The following is a 17,964-nucleotide window of genomic DNA, read 5'->3' on the forward strand; positions in this document are numbered from 1 at the left end:
ATGTTCACTTGTAGCTTCAGGTCATGCCACGGGCGCGTACTTTCGCAGAAACTCAGTTTTACGCACTGCTGGGAAACTGGTTTTTACGCACGGGTTTCACACGAACAACATTATACAATTCTCACTTACACTTTCCCGTAATGAAACATGTTCAGCTTGAGTTTTTGATTTATTTTTGTATAAAAAAGGTACAATTTACATTACTTTTATAAAAAGTTTCAGCATAATTAAGTACAACGTTACACTTTTGCAGAAGTTTCAAATTTCTGCAACTATACAAGATAAACTCCAAATAAGAGTTCACACGGTCTCATTCTCTCGTTTTAACTTTTTTTTTAAAACAACGTCCAGTCAAAGTGCCAACAATTCTGACAAGACAAGACTAAACTTTTTTTTTTTTTTTTACAGTAACTAATCAAGTTGTCTTTTCTATTCACGTTCCCACCTCCGCAAAAAGCGAAGTCTTCAACACAGGACAGGGGTGAGGGTGGGGTGAGGGGGAATAATCCTTGTGACAATAATCTCGTGTTTCCTCCCACTGTCGGGAATGTAACCAACCTTCCATTTCCAGAAAGGACCCACAAATAAAAAGTCTTAAGTTAAATAATAATCATCAAGTGTCCAAACAGAAAACACATCACATAAAGATTGTCCCATAATAAGCAGAAGTCTCTTGATTTCAGCGTCAGAAGAAAAAGAAAGTCCAGGCCTGGAGGACAGAGGGTTGGAGGGGTGGGAGTCCTGCGCTCCAGGTCCTGTGTGTGTGTGTGTGTGTTTTTGCGTCTTGACCAAACACCTGCAAAAGATTGAGAAAGAGAGGCGTGTTTAGAAAACGCAAGCAGGGCAGAGATCCGGACAGACTGGCGCCAGGGAGGAAGCCGCAGTTTTTAACATTTAACCAAACACTCCCAATACTAAGCAAACGCTGCGCTCCAGATGTACACAGAGTAAGAAGGGGGAGTCTCTCTCTCTCTCTCACACACACACACACACACACACACTTTACGCACAACTTCAGCCTACAATCTGGGGAAGAATCATCGTAATTGCTGCTCAGATGGCGCCTACCCACTTCTTGTACCAATTATGTGCAGACATCGTAGCAGTAATCCAAACAGCCATTATTTTCCTGTTGCAGATGCTCTTCATTACAGACACAAGAGGGTATAATACAGCCCTGACGTCTGCTGCTGAGACACAGCAGCCTGAAGCGAATACATCTTCCACTTTATTCCATCCAAAAGCGGAATATGTGCCAACGAAACGTCTCCACGCGAATCTGGGCCATTTTTACGCACACGCTGAAGTCTTGAAGGAGTCCGTGATGTTGATGTTTTTTTTGTTTTTGTTTGAGACGCAGCTTGCAGCTCCGTGTCCCCCCCCCCCCCCCCCCCCCATCTGATCAAATTTGGATTCAAGTCAAGCGCCCCCTCATAGCTGACGCCCCAGCGTTGCAGCGCATATACGGAAACATATCGGGACCATTACGGCTTCGGCAGGCTGGGAGACAGGCTGGGAGACAGGCTGTCGCGGTGGACAGAACGCAGCAGCAGACATGGGGACAGGCTTCTTACCGCTTTAACGACGCAGAGTCCGGCTGTCATCTGTCACCAGCTCTGATGGGAACTCCGGGGACTGGAAACAAACAAACAAACAAACGGATCGAATGTTAATTATTCACGTAGAATCCGATTGACGTGGTCGAATCTCTTCCTCAACTGATTCTATTAAAGAAAGAGAAAAAAAATGGGTTGGGGGAGCTCCCCCCCCCCCAACATGGTAATTTTACGCGTTACGCGTACGCTTACAAAAAAAAGCGCACTGGATGTGCGCAAAATAAAAAAAACAATCCACTATCCACCTATCGTTTCCCCAAATGAAGATGTTTATCTACTGCGTAAATTACCTGTAACGACAAGATGCTGATGTCCGCGTTGAGCGTCGTCAGAGGGGTCCGGGATGGAGCCTGTCCCGGCCGCGGCGCGTGATGCAGGCTGGTGAGCGCCACGCTGGAGTCCAGCGCGATCTGCAGGTCCAGGATGTAGTCGATGACGTGCTGCAGGATTTCCATCTTGCTCACGTTCTTGTTCTGGGGGATGCTGGGCACCAGCTCCTTCAGCTTGGAGTAGCAGTCGTTCATGTTGTACAGCAGGCTGAGCGGGTCGTCCACCGGGGTCTTGCTCCGGGAGATCCCCAGGGAGTGCTCGGATAGGTTGGCGTTGGTTTTCCTGAAGGAGCGCACGGGGCTTATCGCTTTCATTTTTAGTCGGAGGGGTTGCCGGTGGAGGTTCCTTTATTTATTTATTTTTGCTAGACGACGAGCGACCAGACTGGATTAAGGAACTGTCAGCGCGGTTTATATAGGCAGCGGGCTGGACGGGCGACGCAGGCAGGTCCAACGCTCTGATTGGTCAAAAGCGCACCGCATCACTCAACGCTATTCGCTCCCCGCGCTCCGGATCCCTCCCCCTTCCCCCCACCGCGTTATGTTGGAGGCGGAACCCAGAGGGCGCGTCGCAGCTCCGGTGGGCAATTTGGGAAATTAAGCCCTTACCTGTTTCTGATCAAGAAAATTAATGATTCGCACCGCTGTCAATTGATTATGGATGAGCGTGGCCCCGCGCCAAAATAGCTTTCCTTTTTTTTACGGCTTTTAATTTTGTTTTTTATAGCTCTCTGTGATGAATATGCAAGCAGGAGATTTGATATTTAAAAAAAATCCATTCAGAATAAACATTCTACGTTATATAAGGATTTATATGTGGCAGCACATCGTAAAGACAGAACGTTCTCTTTGAAGGACATGCGAGGGTTCGGAGCTGTGAAACTGATGACGCGCCTGGCCTGATCATTCTTAATTCCCTCCGGCTCGGACCGGTGTGAAGGAAAGCTTGTGGGAAAAGTTTGAGAGGCAAACGAGAGCTTCCACTACGAAAATGTAGAGGACAAATACTTTCTACATAAATGTGTTCTTAATGCATGAGAATAAAGGTAAATAAACACCTTCTGATTCTGATGCACCTTTGCGTCACGTGTCACCCGAGTCTGTTGCGCGTCAAACGTCATTTAGTCGCGGCCTCCAAATGTGGCTTTCATATCCGCGCACGTGAGGAGGTGATTAACGACGATCGGCACTTTAATGGTTTCTGAATGAGCCATTTGTTTGTCGGAATTACGCGCTTCGTTCTTCAGCTGAAGGTAAGAGGCTGTTTGATGCTGCACTAATTGCCCCCGAGGGCAGTTGTGTGTAGACTGTTGTGACGTGTTCGATTATATTTGCTTTGTGAATTCAATTTCAGTTAAAATAAAGCGTGCGATTCTTCTAAGAGGCGATGAGAGGGTCACTTAAAAAAATATAGAATGAATACAGAGACTTTAGAGAAGATTGGATTCTAAAAACGAAGAGGCAGGTAGGATCTTTATGAAAAGCGCAAACGGGCTCTTCTTCCTTTTGATTTACATTTACAGAAATTACATTCCTCAAGTATGTGACGATTTTGCGTATTCTACTCTGAGGGAATGGCTGCAGCGTTTTATGAAACGGTGCCCGTTTTTACGCGTGCGCGGACACCTTCAGCTGTCTGGCGATGCTGGTTTTATGCATTCCTAATATGATCTGGAACTCCTGCTGACTGTGTCCACATCTGGCGCAATCGAATTTTTCATTTTCTCCTCGTCTGCCCTTCTTCCCCACAGCTGCGCACCTTCCGCAGACGCGCCTGACTGATGTCTGACAGGCCCGGTGATGAATTGGCGCAAGAGCGCGTCGGTGCAAATGCCGAGCGAACCTCTGGCAGTAGCGCGTCACCCTCGCCTTTCTATTCTCCCCTTGTTTCTCGTCTCCTCCGTCTCTCTCCCTCTCTCTCTCCCCTCTCTTGCTCTGGCTTTGGAGCAGACTCTCTGGCGCCGGTGCCGTGACGTCACCCCATTCACAGCAGCCCGAGAGCCAATCCTCGCGGCGCCGCTGAGGCGGTTTCTATGGACACGGGTTTTCGGAATTGTCAATCTGAAGTAATTCTGATCAACCTGAGGACCCGAACCGGGGAAGTGTTCACACCGGGGTCGGGGGTTCGGTTTCACTGCTTTGTAACACCGTAGCCATTTTACTTGGTCTCATCTTAATGAAGCACTAATAAAAATACATTTATTTAATGGGTTAAGTTACCATAACAGCCACAGGGTCCGTTTTCTGCTTTGTGAAAGTTTTAATTAGAGTTTTTAATTACAGCCAAATACTGAGGAAGACAATATATATATATATATATATATATATAATCTGCATATTTCATCCCCCCTTTTTTAAACTCTTTTAAAACTTTTTAAAACTCTTATTTTTATTTATTTCGCCATAATACTGACATCTTATGCGTTTTCTGTCCCTTCCTGGCAAGGTTCAAGATTCAAGACTGTGGGGGAAAAAACGCATTCATAATTCATTGAATTTGTATCATGAAATATGAACGTAACCTTACAATAATGGTATTTATTAATAATAGTTTTTTCAGAGGAGAGATGATCTCATTTGTCACGTGTTTTAAACTCCTTAACAGCCAGACTTCATTCGTATTTGTTCATTGATACACGCACATAAAAAGAGCCACAAGTTTATCTGGTTCTTCTGCTCTTTTTTGAGACTGAAAGACATTCCTCAGTCCCAGAGAAGGTCACCCGCCTATTAGTTTGGGTTCAAGAGATAAGGTTTAGGAAACGAGAGGAGAAGCGCGCCCTGCCGTCCCGGCGTCGGGCTGTCTGCGCGCCGGGCAGCGAGACGCTCCTTCGCCCTGCAGCTGCACGGGTGAATATTAGAGGCTGAAATATAAATGCGTTTTGTCTTTGTCAGAAATGCATTAAAAAAAATACAGAACGATACAGAACTTTCTTTAACTGACATTATGGTGGGATGTGTTTAAAACATTCCCAGAATAAAGGTGCGTCCCTTAAAAAGTCGAACGACAAAATCTGCAGCTTCTAAAGGAAAATAGAAAAGGTCCCAAACTAGCAGGAACAGTGCAGACAATTCAAAGAAACTGCAATGCCGGAAGGTAAAGCAGCAAATGGGATTTAAAAGTGCAATGATTTGTTTTTTATCTAATTTCCACTCCTTTACGCGATTTGTCTCCCAAATGTCGCTCTGTCTTTAAACACAGCGCAAACGTTCACCCGAAAGAGAGTTAAATAGTTTAACAGTCCGCGTCGCGTCCATCAGGGAAACGCCGCAGACACCTCGTCGGCTCTCCGCCGTCCCGGGGCAGAACGAAAAGCATCGCGCTCGGTCCTTCTCCGCCGTCGGACTGCACGCGCCTGACGCGTGGGGGAGTGTGCGCAAACTGCGCATCCAGTAGCGGCGCTGGACTCTTGGAGCAGCGTTGAACCTGTGGGGCGTGGTCTGCACACCCCTAAACAAGAGCGATGTGTCGCGCAAAGGGGGGGGGGGGGGGGCGAACTGTGCCCTCCACAGAGTGAAATGTTTGTGGCATCCATGGTTGTTGGAGTTTTTTTTTGCAATGCTGGAGGTGCAGCAGGAATCATTTCATTGGCTGCTGTGAAGCCAGTTCGACCTCTGTCGGGTCATTTCAGGTCACAGAGTATTTTAAATAGTTAATGGAGTCCTTGTTTTATCCAATCGACACTCCAAGTTTACCGTCAGAGAAAAGTGTCAAATCGAGCTTGAAATTAAATGCTTGAAATATTTATGCGTAAGAAGTGCAGTTTGTTGGACAGAAGAGGAAGAAGCATGACTTTATCTGCATTCTTTTCATTCCGTTTTACTTGGAAATGAAATCCTCTGCATCAGGCACAACTCGCCTCTGATTTATTTGGCCTTGATTAAAAATAGGTCTGCAACTGTCCTCGTCTCTCCTGTGGTCGGTCCAGATGGGACTCTCTCTCTGCATGCTCTGCTATAGCGACGGCCATCCAGGCCGGGCTCTGTTGCAACGTGAGAAGCTCACGGAGGACGTGGATAGACAGGAGGAGATGAGGTGGCCAGATTTGGACTGGCAGACAAAAGGCACCATGATTGTCCGAGTGGCTTCCAGTCTGGTTGTGGCGCCTCCCTGGAGGCGGGTCCTCCCCTGCCCTGCACACTTGACTCCCCCACAACACACAGCTGGCTCCAGGTCAAGTGACAGGTGGAGGACAATGGAGATGAACAGCTGAGGTATTGCAAAATGTTCCTTGCAACTATGATATATACACTCCTCAAGCAGCTAGTGAACAGAAGTTGTTAAAATTCCACTTATTTTCTCTTTGAACCTCTTCGATATTTGGGCCAATGTGACCAGTTGGCAGTATGGAAAAATTGGCTGCAGTTTAACTTTCGGGGCAATATTGCCTGTTGGCATACAATCACACGTTAACGTTGCTGCGTCGCCCACCTATCACTGCTGCACAGCTGTCATTGCAGCTTGCAGTCTGTACCCCCATAATCAGATATCTACATATCTCCGCGTTCACACAGGGAGTATGTCAGTGTGGTTTCGGGTTGCACGTACTGTCAGGAGAAGATTGTAGAAATCAGATTTAATGCAGCAAGGAGAATGGATGTGAGCTGCTGCCTGCGAGGGAATTTTAAATTGCTTCAGGGCGCCTTATCTGTCCCGGAGTTATGTTGCAGAAAATTATCAACATTAGCATTTGGTGTTATTGACCACTGAGTCAGTTACTGTGGGGATGAAACAGGTGCAGTGACACTGGAGTTTTTTTTTTTTTACTGGACTATAGTCAGTGAGTAAAGTGATATAGTAGGTGTTGTTTCTTTCCCAGGGTGCAGGCTGTCAGGTTCCTCTATCCCGAGGGGAATTGAGAATGTATGCAAGACATGAAACTAACTTCAGATACCGCCTCAGCCTGATGCTTCTTGGATTCTGTGGTCACATGGTTTTGTATGGATATCTTGAAGATGGCGTGTGTGAAACGGTTTACTCTTAAGACGCGTTTTTAATTTCAGGGAACCTCTAGCTAATTCAGTAGTAGACAAGAAGGTTGGCTGGTGGGTTAAATGCAACAAGCCATCCAGTTCCTGACTGAAAAAGTGGAAGTTAGAGAATCCATGTGGTATCTCGCAAAAGTCACGTTTTTCAAGCTTCCTGCTTTAGTTCCTCCCAACAACAAGCGAGTTTCAAGCTATAGAAATTTACTAAATGCATTTGCATCCAAACTTTCACGCGTCAACCAGTCATTAAATATCTTCTCCGCCATCTCTTCAATCAAACTCCTTTTTTGTCTTATTTCAGACACGCTATCAAAGCAGCAGCTACGGCTGTCAATTACTGGAGAGGAATAATGATCTTTGTTAGTTTTCACGTGAAGTTTATAGCTCTCTGGAATGAGCTCGCTTCCTTCTGCTGTATCTCTTCTTTGCAACAGAGCCCGCTTCCTCATAACCCCTAAAGCATCTGACCGCAGTCGCCCCACTCTTACTCAATCTGCATTTATTTATACGACGCAACGGGAAGAGAGAGTTAATGTAGGAAACGCACTCCTCTCCGGACTGATTCATTGCTCTGTCCTGTGCCGTCTCTGACCAGCCACGGCTCCCACTGCGGTAAACAATGAAAGGCTTCACCCGGTGGGGTACGAGCTGCTGTCGCATTCAGGTCTGCTGCCTGTACGCACAAATTCAGAGCTCCAAGATATTTAATTGAGATTAAATGATAGAGTGCATTTTATATGACACAGAAATGACTATACATATTTTTCAGATTTTTTTCGGTACAGCGGCTGCATATAGTTTAGTTTGTTGCAGATCAAGTCTAAGTTTAATCAAATTTGATTCTTTACACGTGTGTGTGTCTGAAAAAAACAACAGCCGTGAAATATGAAGCAGAACAGATCAATACAAATGCATACAAACAAAAATGTTCTTTGCTTTATAGTTATTTGTTACAGGCACAGCAATCCTGAGGATCAAGAATGCATCCCGCTTGTTTTGGGAGCCTTGGGGGGGGGGGGGGGGGGCCTGGAACCATTCTTGTGGTGAACCAAAGCTAATGTAAAGCAACTCTCCTCTATTTGCCACACACAGCCAACTAATACGGTGGAGTTAACATCAGTTAGCAGTAAAAACAATTCCAGACGGGCAGACCCTGTCCTTAAAGCAGTGTGAAATGTTGAGATGTTATCTTTGAATGACCACATTCATTTGATCAAAACACTACATGTATGTACAAACTCACAATAAAAACTAGAAAAGTACTCAGAGAGCGCAGACCTCTGCCAAGCAGCTCATATTTGCTGCTTTATGCATATATCCAATCATCCAGGTTTTGTTCACGCTCCAATGTGACACTTTAAGGCCCAAGTCATTTGGAGAGCGTTCGCCTCTGCAGACGCGACCTTGCTTGACTCGTTGCTCAGTGATGCTGAAGGCGTCTCGCCGCAACCTTGCATGCAGATTTGCTGCTGTAAGCACATTTGAGGGGTCAGGTGGATCACTGGCAGCCATTGCTTTTAACTGATCACAATGACAAAGGTTCTCACGGGCCTAATCCTCTTTGGCTGCCATCGCCCGCGCCTCCTCAGCCGGCGCCCATCTCATCGGCTCTCAGACCCAGCACAGACTTTTACAAGCATTTCTCCCTTGGCTTGCATTTCCCTTCCCTTCACTTTCCTCTTTCCTCTCAGATTATCTGTCTCGCGCTGCCCGTCGTTATTTTCATCTCAGTTTTCTTTTGGTTTTGCAGATTCATTGGCTTTCTTTCCCACCGAGGGCATCTGGGTCTTTAAGGAGCCCCTTTTCACCCGGCTACTAACAAAAGCTGAGTCACTTTGTTCAAATGAAGAGCCGAGTCTTTGAACGGCACTTGCTAAGCCCCATTTGAAGAGAAGCTTCAGTCTCTTATCAACAATAGCTTCAGTCCTGTGTGGGCACTATGATCAAGCAGAAAGCGCTGCATTCAGGATGGTGGGAAACCAAGGAGCAGTGAGAAAGAGAAAGTATTTGAATCACAACTTTCTTCAGCTGTGGCATCTTTACATCTCTGTGATGTAATTACTTTAAATCCTCTAAACCTGCTGTGTTTCATATTGCTACTGGTTTTTGCTTCCTCATTATGACATGCGCCGCTGCAGTTAGTCCCAGCCAGCCCAGGCTAATTTGGCCATTTACTTTAATATCAGTAGAATGAATCAACTTTTAAAGGCTATTAGTGCTATTAAAAATACCCCCAGAGGGAGCAGCTACGGCTTGTGTATTTCCAGTGTCTGGGTATGTGTTGCAGTTAGTTTTAGATTATTGGGATTTATTGGAGTAACAAGCTAATGGAATTAAGGGGCTGGATTTCATGCGCCGTTGCCAAGATTCAGCATTAAAAGGATGTGTGCTGCATAAACGGCGCTTTAAGCAGATGAGATTCCGACACGGGACGGATTCGCTTGTCAGAGCAGCGGTGTTTGCTTGGCTCCGGAGCCAGTGAAACTGTCAAGTGTGCTCGTGGCCACAGATAGATGGACGGATGGAGGATTCAAAGAGTGGTTCGTCGTCGGGAGCCGAAGTTGACAAAAGTGCTCAAATACTGAAAGCGAACAAACTTTTTCCTCCGATCTAGTTCCGAAAAAATGACTGCTGGAAGACTTCTTAAAGACACCGATTCCCTCTTGATGAAAAAAGCCGGGATTTCTACACGGATCTATATTTGCCAGCTAATTATGTGCAAGAAAAGCAGAATCGAAATGAAATCCAAATATTTACCAAAAATAAACTCCTGTTTTGTTTCATTTCTCCGTTGCCGGTGCCAGAACAGAGTCCTCTACATTACAGATAACTCATCTGATGTTTGTGTTTGTTGGTGGATTAGCTGGGGAGGCGTTGCTGTTGGCCCAGGCTGTAAAATGCTCTCATCTGTATTTTAATGGACTACGAAGCAGTGGGAGGATGTGGCTCCGTGCCACCATTTTGCAGTGAAAGAGGAGATCGTATGTAGCAGGTAATCTATTTGTGAGAGCGGTTTATCCGTATAAATGGAATTAGTGGATGGTTTGACGACGCAGTAAAAAGGCAACGCTGAGTGTGAATGCGTGTGTGTGTGTGTGTGTGTGTGTGTGTGCGCATCAAGTGCTGGAGGCGCCGTGTTTGATTGATCATAATTGAGATTTTGATTTATTTTGTTTTGTTTTTGTTTCTATAATGATTCTGGGGATGTGAAATAAAATAAAGTTAAATTAAATCATTGCTATGAAATTAGAATCCGCACGGACTCGAAGTGGGGAAGGGATTTGACACACACCGTAAATCACAAGTTATCAGGTGCATTAGCTGCCGTGAGGAAAACGGACGAAACTTTGAATGAACTGAAATGCCCACTCACTGCTGCTAATTTCCCGCTAAGATAAAGAAGTTGGTCAGATGCTTTACATCTTACATTTCGGCGCAAACGTCTGAAAGCGAACGACAGCCTGTGTCTCCCACACACACACACACACACACACACACATGCAAATGCACACACATTGCAGATGGTAATTCCTCTCTAACCCGGCTTTTTGTGGCCCTTTCAGAGTTTGAATAGATGGAGAAAGGACTTGTCTTTTGTCAGGCACTGAACTCAGCAGTGTGTTGACATTGGGATGGCACCTAATTAGGTTAGGCCCAGCACAGCATGCAAGGCTAACTAGGCTGGCCTAGTCCTCGGGCTCCACAGATCCCAAGGTGAATGACACATGTGTCTACTAGTGTACGTTTAATGTTATATAGCTGCAGCAAATACACACAATCACTTATTTTCCCTTCTCCATCTGCAGTTAGCAGCTAAAACTCTGGCAGCCAGGTGAGTGTGATAAATATGGTGGGAGTTATATTTCCCATTGATTTCTATAAAACAGTCTAATACAATAAATATATATTTTTTTGACAGGTCAATAAAGAAATGTGTTGTTTGGGGAGCAAAATTATATTTACTTTAAAGGAAAACTACAAACTATTGCAGAGCATCTGTGATGTTGCTTCAGATGCCTCAAAAGGAACCTGGTGTGTTATTTGACATGCAGCTTCACCATAGTGTTCATCAGCACCACGCAGCGCGCCAATAGTGGATGTTTATGGCCTTTTCATACATTTGCTTGCCATTAAGAAAAATAGAAAATACTCCCTTGCCTTTAACTTTGCCTGCCAGCTTTAGTTAGTTCCATCATGTACGGTAATTAAGATGCGCCTTTACAACACACTTGCCAGGGTGCACCGGTTTAGAGCGTAACTAACCCCATCTTTAAAAAAAAAGAGACTTTATTTATTTGTCCACTGACCAAAGATCCAAGCGGGACAGAGGGAGGTTGACAGAAGCTCTGTTTGAGTTCAGTTTCACGATGCTCTTATTTCCCCTGAGGGGCAGCACTTTGTAGCATCGTTAACGGATTCCTTGCGTGGAATCCCCTTCTCTGATTCATTTCCGCTTTATTGCCAGTTCGGCCTGATTGAAGTGAGATGGTCAAGCTGGAAAGGGGATCTGAGCTGAAAAAGAGGATGCAGTCTGGGAGTATCGAATCTCTGAGCTGACATGTGATACGGATGATTAACAGAATATGATTCTGACGTGCTGCTGTACGTATATCTAAGTTTAATATGTCAGTTTTGGGCGGGGATGGAGACGTAGTAAGGCCTTGACCACTTAAGGTCACATTTGCTCTTTGCAGGTGTCAGGGAATTAAATGAGATCATTAAATGTCTGAGTGTGTACGGGGGGGGTATGGGCTTCATGTAAAGAAAGACAGGAGGAGAAAGGAAGAGGAGGACGGAGAGGGGGGTGGTCCGGTCATGCTCAAGTCTGGCGCCTTTTAGATAGAAGGAGAAGAACACAAGGAGAAAGAGGGGAGAAAAGGAAAGTCGAGCCAGGCTTCGTGTCAAGCTGAAGAGAGAGATGGAGAGGGAGAAGCAGACCGACCAGGGCCCAGCAGTGGGGCCGGATCCATATGGCGCTGCCGGCTCTGGAATGAATAGTGAATGGAGCGGCTGGGCGCTGGGCTGCTGGAATCTGCCTCCAAGCCTTTGTGAACAGGATGACCAAAGACAAGAGGGAGCTCTGCAGATGGCCCGGGCTATAAATAGGTAGCTAGTCTATCTCTGTGCTGTCACTCTTCTCGTCTATCTGCCTCCCAGCCTCCCCTCACCCCCACCCTGCATGCTGCCCGGGCCCCGGACACCACTAAACCCAGTAAATAAAGCCCGATGGTTGCCACCGGGCTGAGAGCCTCCCCCCCCCACCAAGCATTTATCATTAATACGGATGCAGGAGAGGTAGTAGAAAGTGTGCGAGCGCGACCTGCAGAGAGGGAGACGGGGAGTTGATGGAGCACAAGCCGATGACGGGAGAGATTGAGCAGTTGTGCTTTCACTCCAAACTTCTCGCAGATGGACTTTAAAGTGAGTGATAAATCCGTGTCCAGATTGAGGGTCCTTTTGTCATTAAACTAAGCCTTAGCACTGCTGTCCATCTGGCTCTGCATGTGTGTGTGTGTTGTGTCTGGGACATGATCTGGTAGCGGGAAGAGCACCTCAATCCTTCCTTTTAGTGTTACTGTGCAAACTACAAGCGGCGAGCTGCCCTTACTTCTCATACATTTTCTTCTTCACACTTACACACACACACACACTCACATTTTAAGCCTGGTTTTTGTAAACACACTTGTTGTGTACGCCTCGCTTGGAAGCGGCTTCAGACTCAGAGGTGCCCGATCTGTGAGGTAACACCAAAGATAATTGTTAGGAGGGGATGAAGCTCAGAAGCAGACCTGTGGAGACAGAGTAAGCCATGACGCGCATCTGTGTGTCAGAAATAACAGTAAACATAGTGAAGCAAGTGGCCCGGATGACGTACGTCTGGACCACACAGAGTAAAAAACAGAGAGAGAGACCTTTCAATTCTTTCCAAATTTTGGATTTTGTTTTCCAGTTGGACTTACAAATCAGCTGATAATTCTGTGTGTGTGTGTGTGTGTGTAGGTGTGTGTGTGTGTGTGATTACGTGCAGGTGCAATGACATTTTCGACATGTAATGACTCTCTTGCGATTTTAGCAGCCAGGTGTTCTCTGTAGGAAACATCACCGGGTCAGCCGCTGAGTCGGGCTCATTTGGGTTGCATCATCGCCCTCCTTCTCGACAGACTTAGCTGTGGCCGACCAGCCAGCAAGTGTGCACGTGTGTTTTTTGTATGAGCATTCACAGCGAAGTAAAAAAAAACACAAACCCAGTACTTTAGTACTGATAACATTAAATTATATATTTTTTTGCAAGAGCCAATGATAACAAGGATACCCTGTCGTACTGTCTTGATGCTAGGAGGACGTTTCTCACAGGGCAGTCTGAATCTGTATCTCCTACTTGTCTTCAGGATTTAACAGTCAGCCGATGAAGCTGACATGTAGGCAGTTGTTTTGAATATTTATCTTAAAAAAAAAAAGGGTCTGGTTTGGACGCAGCCACCGGAGAGGAGGAGAAGCCTCTTTAATAGACTTTCCCAGCAGAGGCTCTCCGTCTGTTTAAACTCCAGCATACACCTCGCATCAGTATCTTTGCTCGTAGGTGGCATCGAGACCAGCCAAAACACTCAGACATGTTTCTCTGCAAAAAACAAAAAAGGGAGGTTTTTGTTTTGGTGCGCGGCAACAGTCGTTATCCATCACAGTCGTGTCGTGTCGCGTCACAGCAGCCCAGAGGTTGCCTGCTACCACCGCTACAGTGTTTATCTCAAAGAACGTGTTATTATCAGGCGAGAGCTTCATGCAGATGAGAATACAAATATCTGTGAAGCGGCGCCGTGACATCACAAATGCTCTGTTTGGGTGGGAAAAGGTCGCGTAATCGCAACACGCTCTGTCATTAAGAAGGATAGACTGTCATTATATTACGCGTGTTGTTAGAAAGAAAAAAAGGTTTCGGTTTTTAACTGGTGTTTTCCCAGTTTGTGTGTGTGTGTGTGTGCGTGTGTGTGTGTGTGTGTGTCCGTCTGCTTCAAGTCCATGATGCTCGGGCTTCAGGACGGAGAGACCTTTAGATCACAGCGAACAGGACGCCATCATAGAGAGTGAGATGAAGGATAGAGCAGGGAGACAGATGGGGCAAGGATCCATGGCCTTGCGTCCCTCTGTCCCCTGGCATCGCTGCCACCTCTTTTCACTTGTCTTCTCTTTTTGGTTCAGATCCTTTTTAGCCATTATGTGGGACCAGATGACATCAAGCCTGCGAGTCCGTCCCATTGTAACTGCAGATGTCCTCTCATCACTCGCTCTAGTTCTATCATGACATTGCTATTTCTGTGATATTGCCAATGGTGTAAAGGAGTTTGGCAACCTGCCTTTCCCGTGACCACCGCCACTCGCCACCGCCACTAACACATGCACCAGAAAACGACAGACAGTGAGACAGAAGTTGTTTTTGTCTTTTCCTTTTTCTCCCTTGCTTCCACATATGGTCATCCGTTCTGCCTGTCTATCTGTCTGTCTGTCATTACAGTAAATCAGAGGGCTCTCCGGCTTTATCCGAGCGTCCTTCTGGCTGCGTTTGGCTGCAGCAGATGTTGGAGCCTGGGACAAAATGGATTTCCCCCCACTGAGAGCAGCTTTTCTTGCCCTCCTTAATGGAGGCTCCTTGAAATGCTAATGCCCCTCCATTAGTGTATAGTGGTGGTCTAGCATAGTGATGGTGGGACAAAAAGGAAAGACAGCAATCCAGGCTGGAAAACTTTTGTTGCTGAACAACCCTTAGAAAATACTCTTTGCTGATCCAGACAGACGGGCGTCCGAAGAGGTTTGGGAAAAAGAGGGAGATATTTATCCGACGTGTCTCATCCACTGGCCTTCTCCTCATCCTCCCATCCCAAACACCCCCCCTCCATCCTTTCCTCAAGGTTCAGATCAATTGAGGGATCATGATTATCAAGCATGGGAGTGGAGCGCACACACACACCCACACACAAAGAGCCAGCTCCGACGTTGTACCCAAGCGATGGCATTTCAAGGATCAAGTGTTGATTCTGAAATTAGGAAGCTTAACTTGACTGACAACATTTGACGATCAGCTGCCGCTCGCCGCTGTCAAGGGAATCAAAGGGCACAAAGCAAAGCTGCTCTGCTTGAACAGCGCGCGCGACATGCTTTCGCTGCTGGAGGTGTGACATAAGTAGAGAGGAGGACGAAGACGAAGAGCAGGGAAATAACATTTGTGGAAATGTAGATTTTTGCATTGTGCATAAACACAAAAATATTTCGTCACAGATGCAAATATCTTTGACAAACTTTGTAATTTCATGCATAGATTTATGGCTGTTTTTTTTCTGTATAAGGCAGGAGAGGCTTTTTGCCCTTTTGCTTTTTTCCGAATCCTCTGCCTCCCACACACACACACACACACACGTGCTCACAGTTTAATCACTCTGGACACTCTTGTCCCTGTCAGCAGCTGGCGGCCTGAGTCTGTTTTGAGCTTGTGTGTGTGTGAATGCATGTGTGTGTGTGTGTGTGTGTGTGTGCAGAGCCCCAGTAAAGCCTGCTGCTCTGCTCTGCTGTGCTGGCCAGGCCATGTGGCCACTTTAAAGCTCCTTTCTGAGAGTCCTGTGAAGTTGTTAAGGAGCTCCACTACACTGGCAGTTGGCTCTGGGAATCCCTCTGCCAGCTGTAGCATGCACACACCCCTCTCTGCTTCACGTCCCTCTCTCCGTCTCTCATGTCCTCCCTCTCATGCGTACACTCATTCCGTTTCTCTGTGCTCGCTCCCATCTCTCTACGCTCTTTCCGTCTGTATGTGTGCGTCGCCCGTTTGTCCATCTCTCATCTTCTCTTTCTCCCACTCCCGTTTTCCCTCTGTCTGTTCCTCGTTCTAACCGTGGCATCTGCATAATCTATGTAGTGAAACATCATTGCGGACCTTCTGTCTCTTCTGGCACGAGTCCGGCTGCACATGTTTTCTCCTGTATACCTGCTCAGACTGGTTGAAATGCAACTCTGGCAATGGAAACAGAGCCAAGTGCGGCGATGAAGGTTATTTAAAAAAGAAAAAACATGGGAAGCTGCAATTCTGCAACATTAATCTATATATACTATAAATATTCAGATTGGAAATATACCCTGACTGTCCTTGTTTCATTCTCTTTCTGATTTTTTTTTTTTACCAGCTCACACACACACACACACAAACAAAAGCTGGAAGGTTGCATCCCTCTCTGAATTTGGCTGACCTTTCATTGAGAGCAGAGAGCATGTGCACCTGTGTCCTGATGCCTGGCTTAAACCCCCCAAGGTCTGCAGCGCACATCTGCTCGAGTGCACTTGCTTTGTACAAAAGGAGAAGATCTGCTTGCATTGCCATCAACTCCACTTGCGGAGGACGTCCCTGGCTGCAGGGTTATTGATGGATTGTTGGAGAAGGCCAACGTTTTCAATATCCGTTTTGTGGTCTGCTGGTGTTCACTGTGGGAGCTTTTGTTTGCCGCTGAGGTGCTTTTTCATTCGGTGGATTTGATTCACCACACTTTAATTCATGGCGTGTTCAAGGTTTATGTTCATCACACGCAGTTCGCTCATTACCGTAATCACACGGAGACAAAGAACTTGACCTTCCCTGTGGCTAATTATTCAAGGTACCGGTAATAAAAAATGAAAGGTGAGGTCGGTTTCTTTTTTTGCTCCTCCAGAAGTGAGTCACGGTGCGGAGGAGGAAACCGGTGAAAGTAAGAATAAGAAGTCTCTAACATCAGATAATCCGTGAACCTTTCCCTCTGAGTCATGTTTGTAAAGATTTATAGGCTTCCATTGACAATGGCGGTTATTTAACAACGCGAACAGCAACTCCCATGATCCCACACTCTACATTTTTTGTATTGTTGTTACTGAGTGACGCCTAGCAGCAGAAACAACAAAGAATACCATCCAATATTGACCTTGATAAACTAATGGATGTGTGTTTTCAGTACAAATGACAGAAACTAATCAATACATGTGCTAATTTAGAAATAGCTGATCGTTTCATGGAAGTATTTTTTATACTTTTTCACCTAATAAATTGGGGCTAAACTTCACTTCAGGCCTCAACTGAGCAACTCTTTCAAACTAAACATTTCTGTCTCAACCAGACAGGACTCCCCTAATTACCGGCTGACAGACAAGGTTTGGAGCTCCTGCCGATTCTCCTCCATCCTCCTGCCGGTTCATCTTCCTCTTCCTACTCCTCTCCTCTTCCCATCCTCTCCTTTCTCTAGAGACGACCATGCAAGCTGGCGTCCTTTCACTCCACAGATGTCTCTGTTCCTATAGGGCTCTCGCTGCGAGGAGATGTGTTGGCAATCCTGTGAAACACACCTAACACACGCGCCTGGGCGCGCACACACACGCGTTCGCCGACAACACCCAAGCACACGGTGTGATACTGCTGTTGTCGCTGCTGGAGTCGATGTCTGTTCGGGCTCTCATCTTCGCTCCCTCGCTCTCCAGCTCCTTCCTTTTCCTGTGTGTCTCTGTTCAAAATAAAAGGCAGTGAAAAGTGAGGAGAAGAATTTGGAGTGTGTTTTTCCTATCACATCCTGTGTGACAACCTGGCGTAGCCTAGATCCGCCAGAGCTCTCAAGTTGGGTGTGAGCGGGTTGTCACCACATACCTGAGGCAGGCAGCATCAACACCTGTTCAGAGCGCGAGTGTGTCATGTACGTCAGTCAGTCGGCGTCTCGCTGTACTCGCTGTGGGCTTTACAACTTATTTCATTAAATTCCAGAAGCAGCTCCTCGACTCAACCACAGGAGGAAGTTTTCTATGGAGTTTCTGTGCAAATGTTTTGCGAAGCAAACTTAGTTTCCTTTACTTTCGCTCGAAACGTGCTGCAGCCGTCTGCGAGCGACGCCTGTTCAGGCTAGCATGTTGGTGTGTTTGACTGTTTTCAGCAGTCGTGCTCTGATGTGTTCTCGTGCTGGCTGCACTGTTGTGTGCCACGTGTGTGTGTGTGTCCACAGCATGGCAGTCCATCTGTCTCCAGGGGAGCAGCTTCC

General features: G+C 46.3%; 1 protein-coding gene across 1 annotated transcript; it reads right to left on the bottom strand.

The window, feature by feature from the left end:
- Positions 1-164: 164 nt before the first annotated feature.
- Positions 165-2,260, bottom strand: id2a (inhibitor of DNA binding 2a). Its single transcript, XM_068751784.1, has 3 exons — positions 1,907-2,260; positions 1,575-1,635; positions 165-796 (listed from the first exon to the last, which is right to left on the bottom strand). Exons 1-2 carry the CDS (start codon positions 2,258-2,260, stop codon positions 1,579-1,581), a joined length of 411 nt encoding a protein of 136 aa, XP_068607885.1. The 3' UTR covers positions 165-796; positions 1,575-1,578.
- Positions 2,261-17,964: the final 15,704 nt, after the last annotated feature.

The sequence above is a fragment of the Brachionichthys hirsutus genome, chromosome 18 (assembly GCF_040956055.1).
Source record: "Brachionichthys hirsutus isolate HB-005 chromosome 18, CSIRO-AGI_Bhir_v1, whole genome shotgun sequence".
Classification (NCBI taxonomy): domain Eukaryota; kingdom Metazoa; phylum Chordata; class Actinopteri; order Lophiiformes; family Brachionichthyidae; genus Brachionichthys; species Brachionichthys hirsutus.

Bases quoted from the DNA above. Each gene is read 5' to 3' on its own strand.
- id2a (XM_068751784.1), bottom strand. From the start codon at position 2,260: ATGAAAGCGATAAGCCCCGTGCGCTCCTTCAGGAAAACCAACGCCAAC. The intron at 1,636-1,906 runs GTAATTTACGCA...GTTTGTTTCCAG, and splicing joins TCAGCATCTTGTCGTTACAG to TCCCCGGAGTTCCCATCAGA.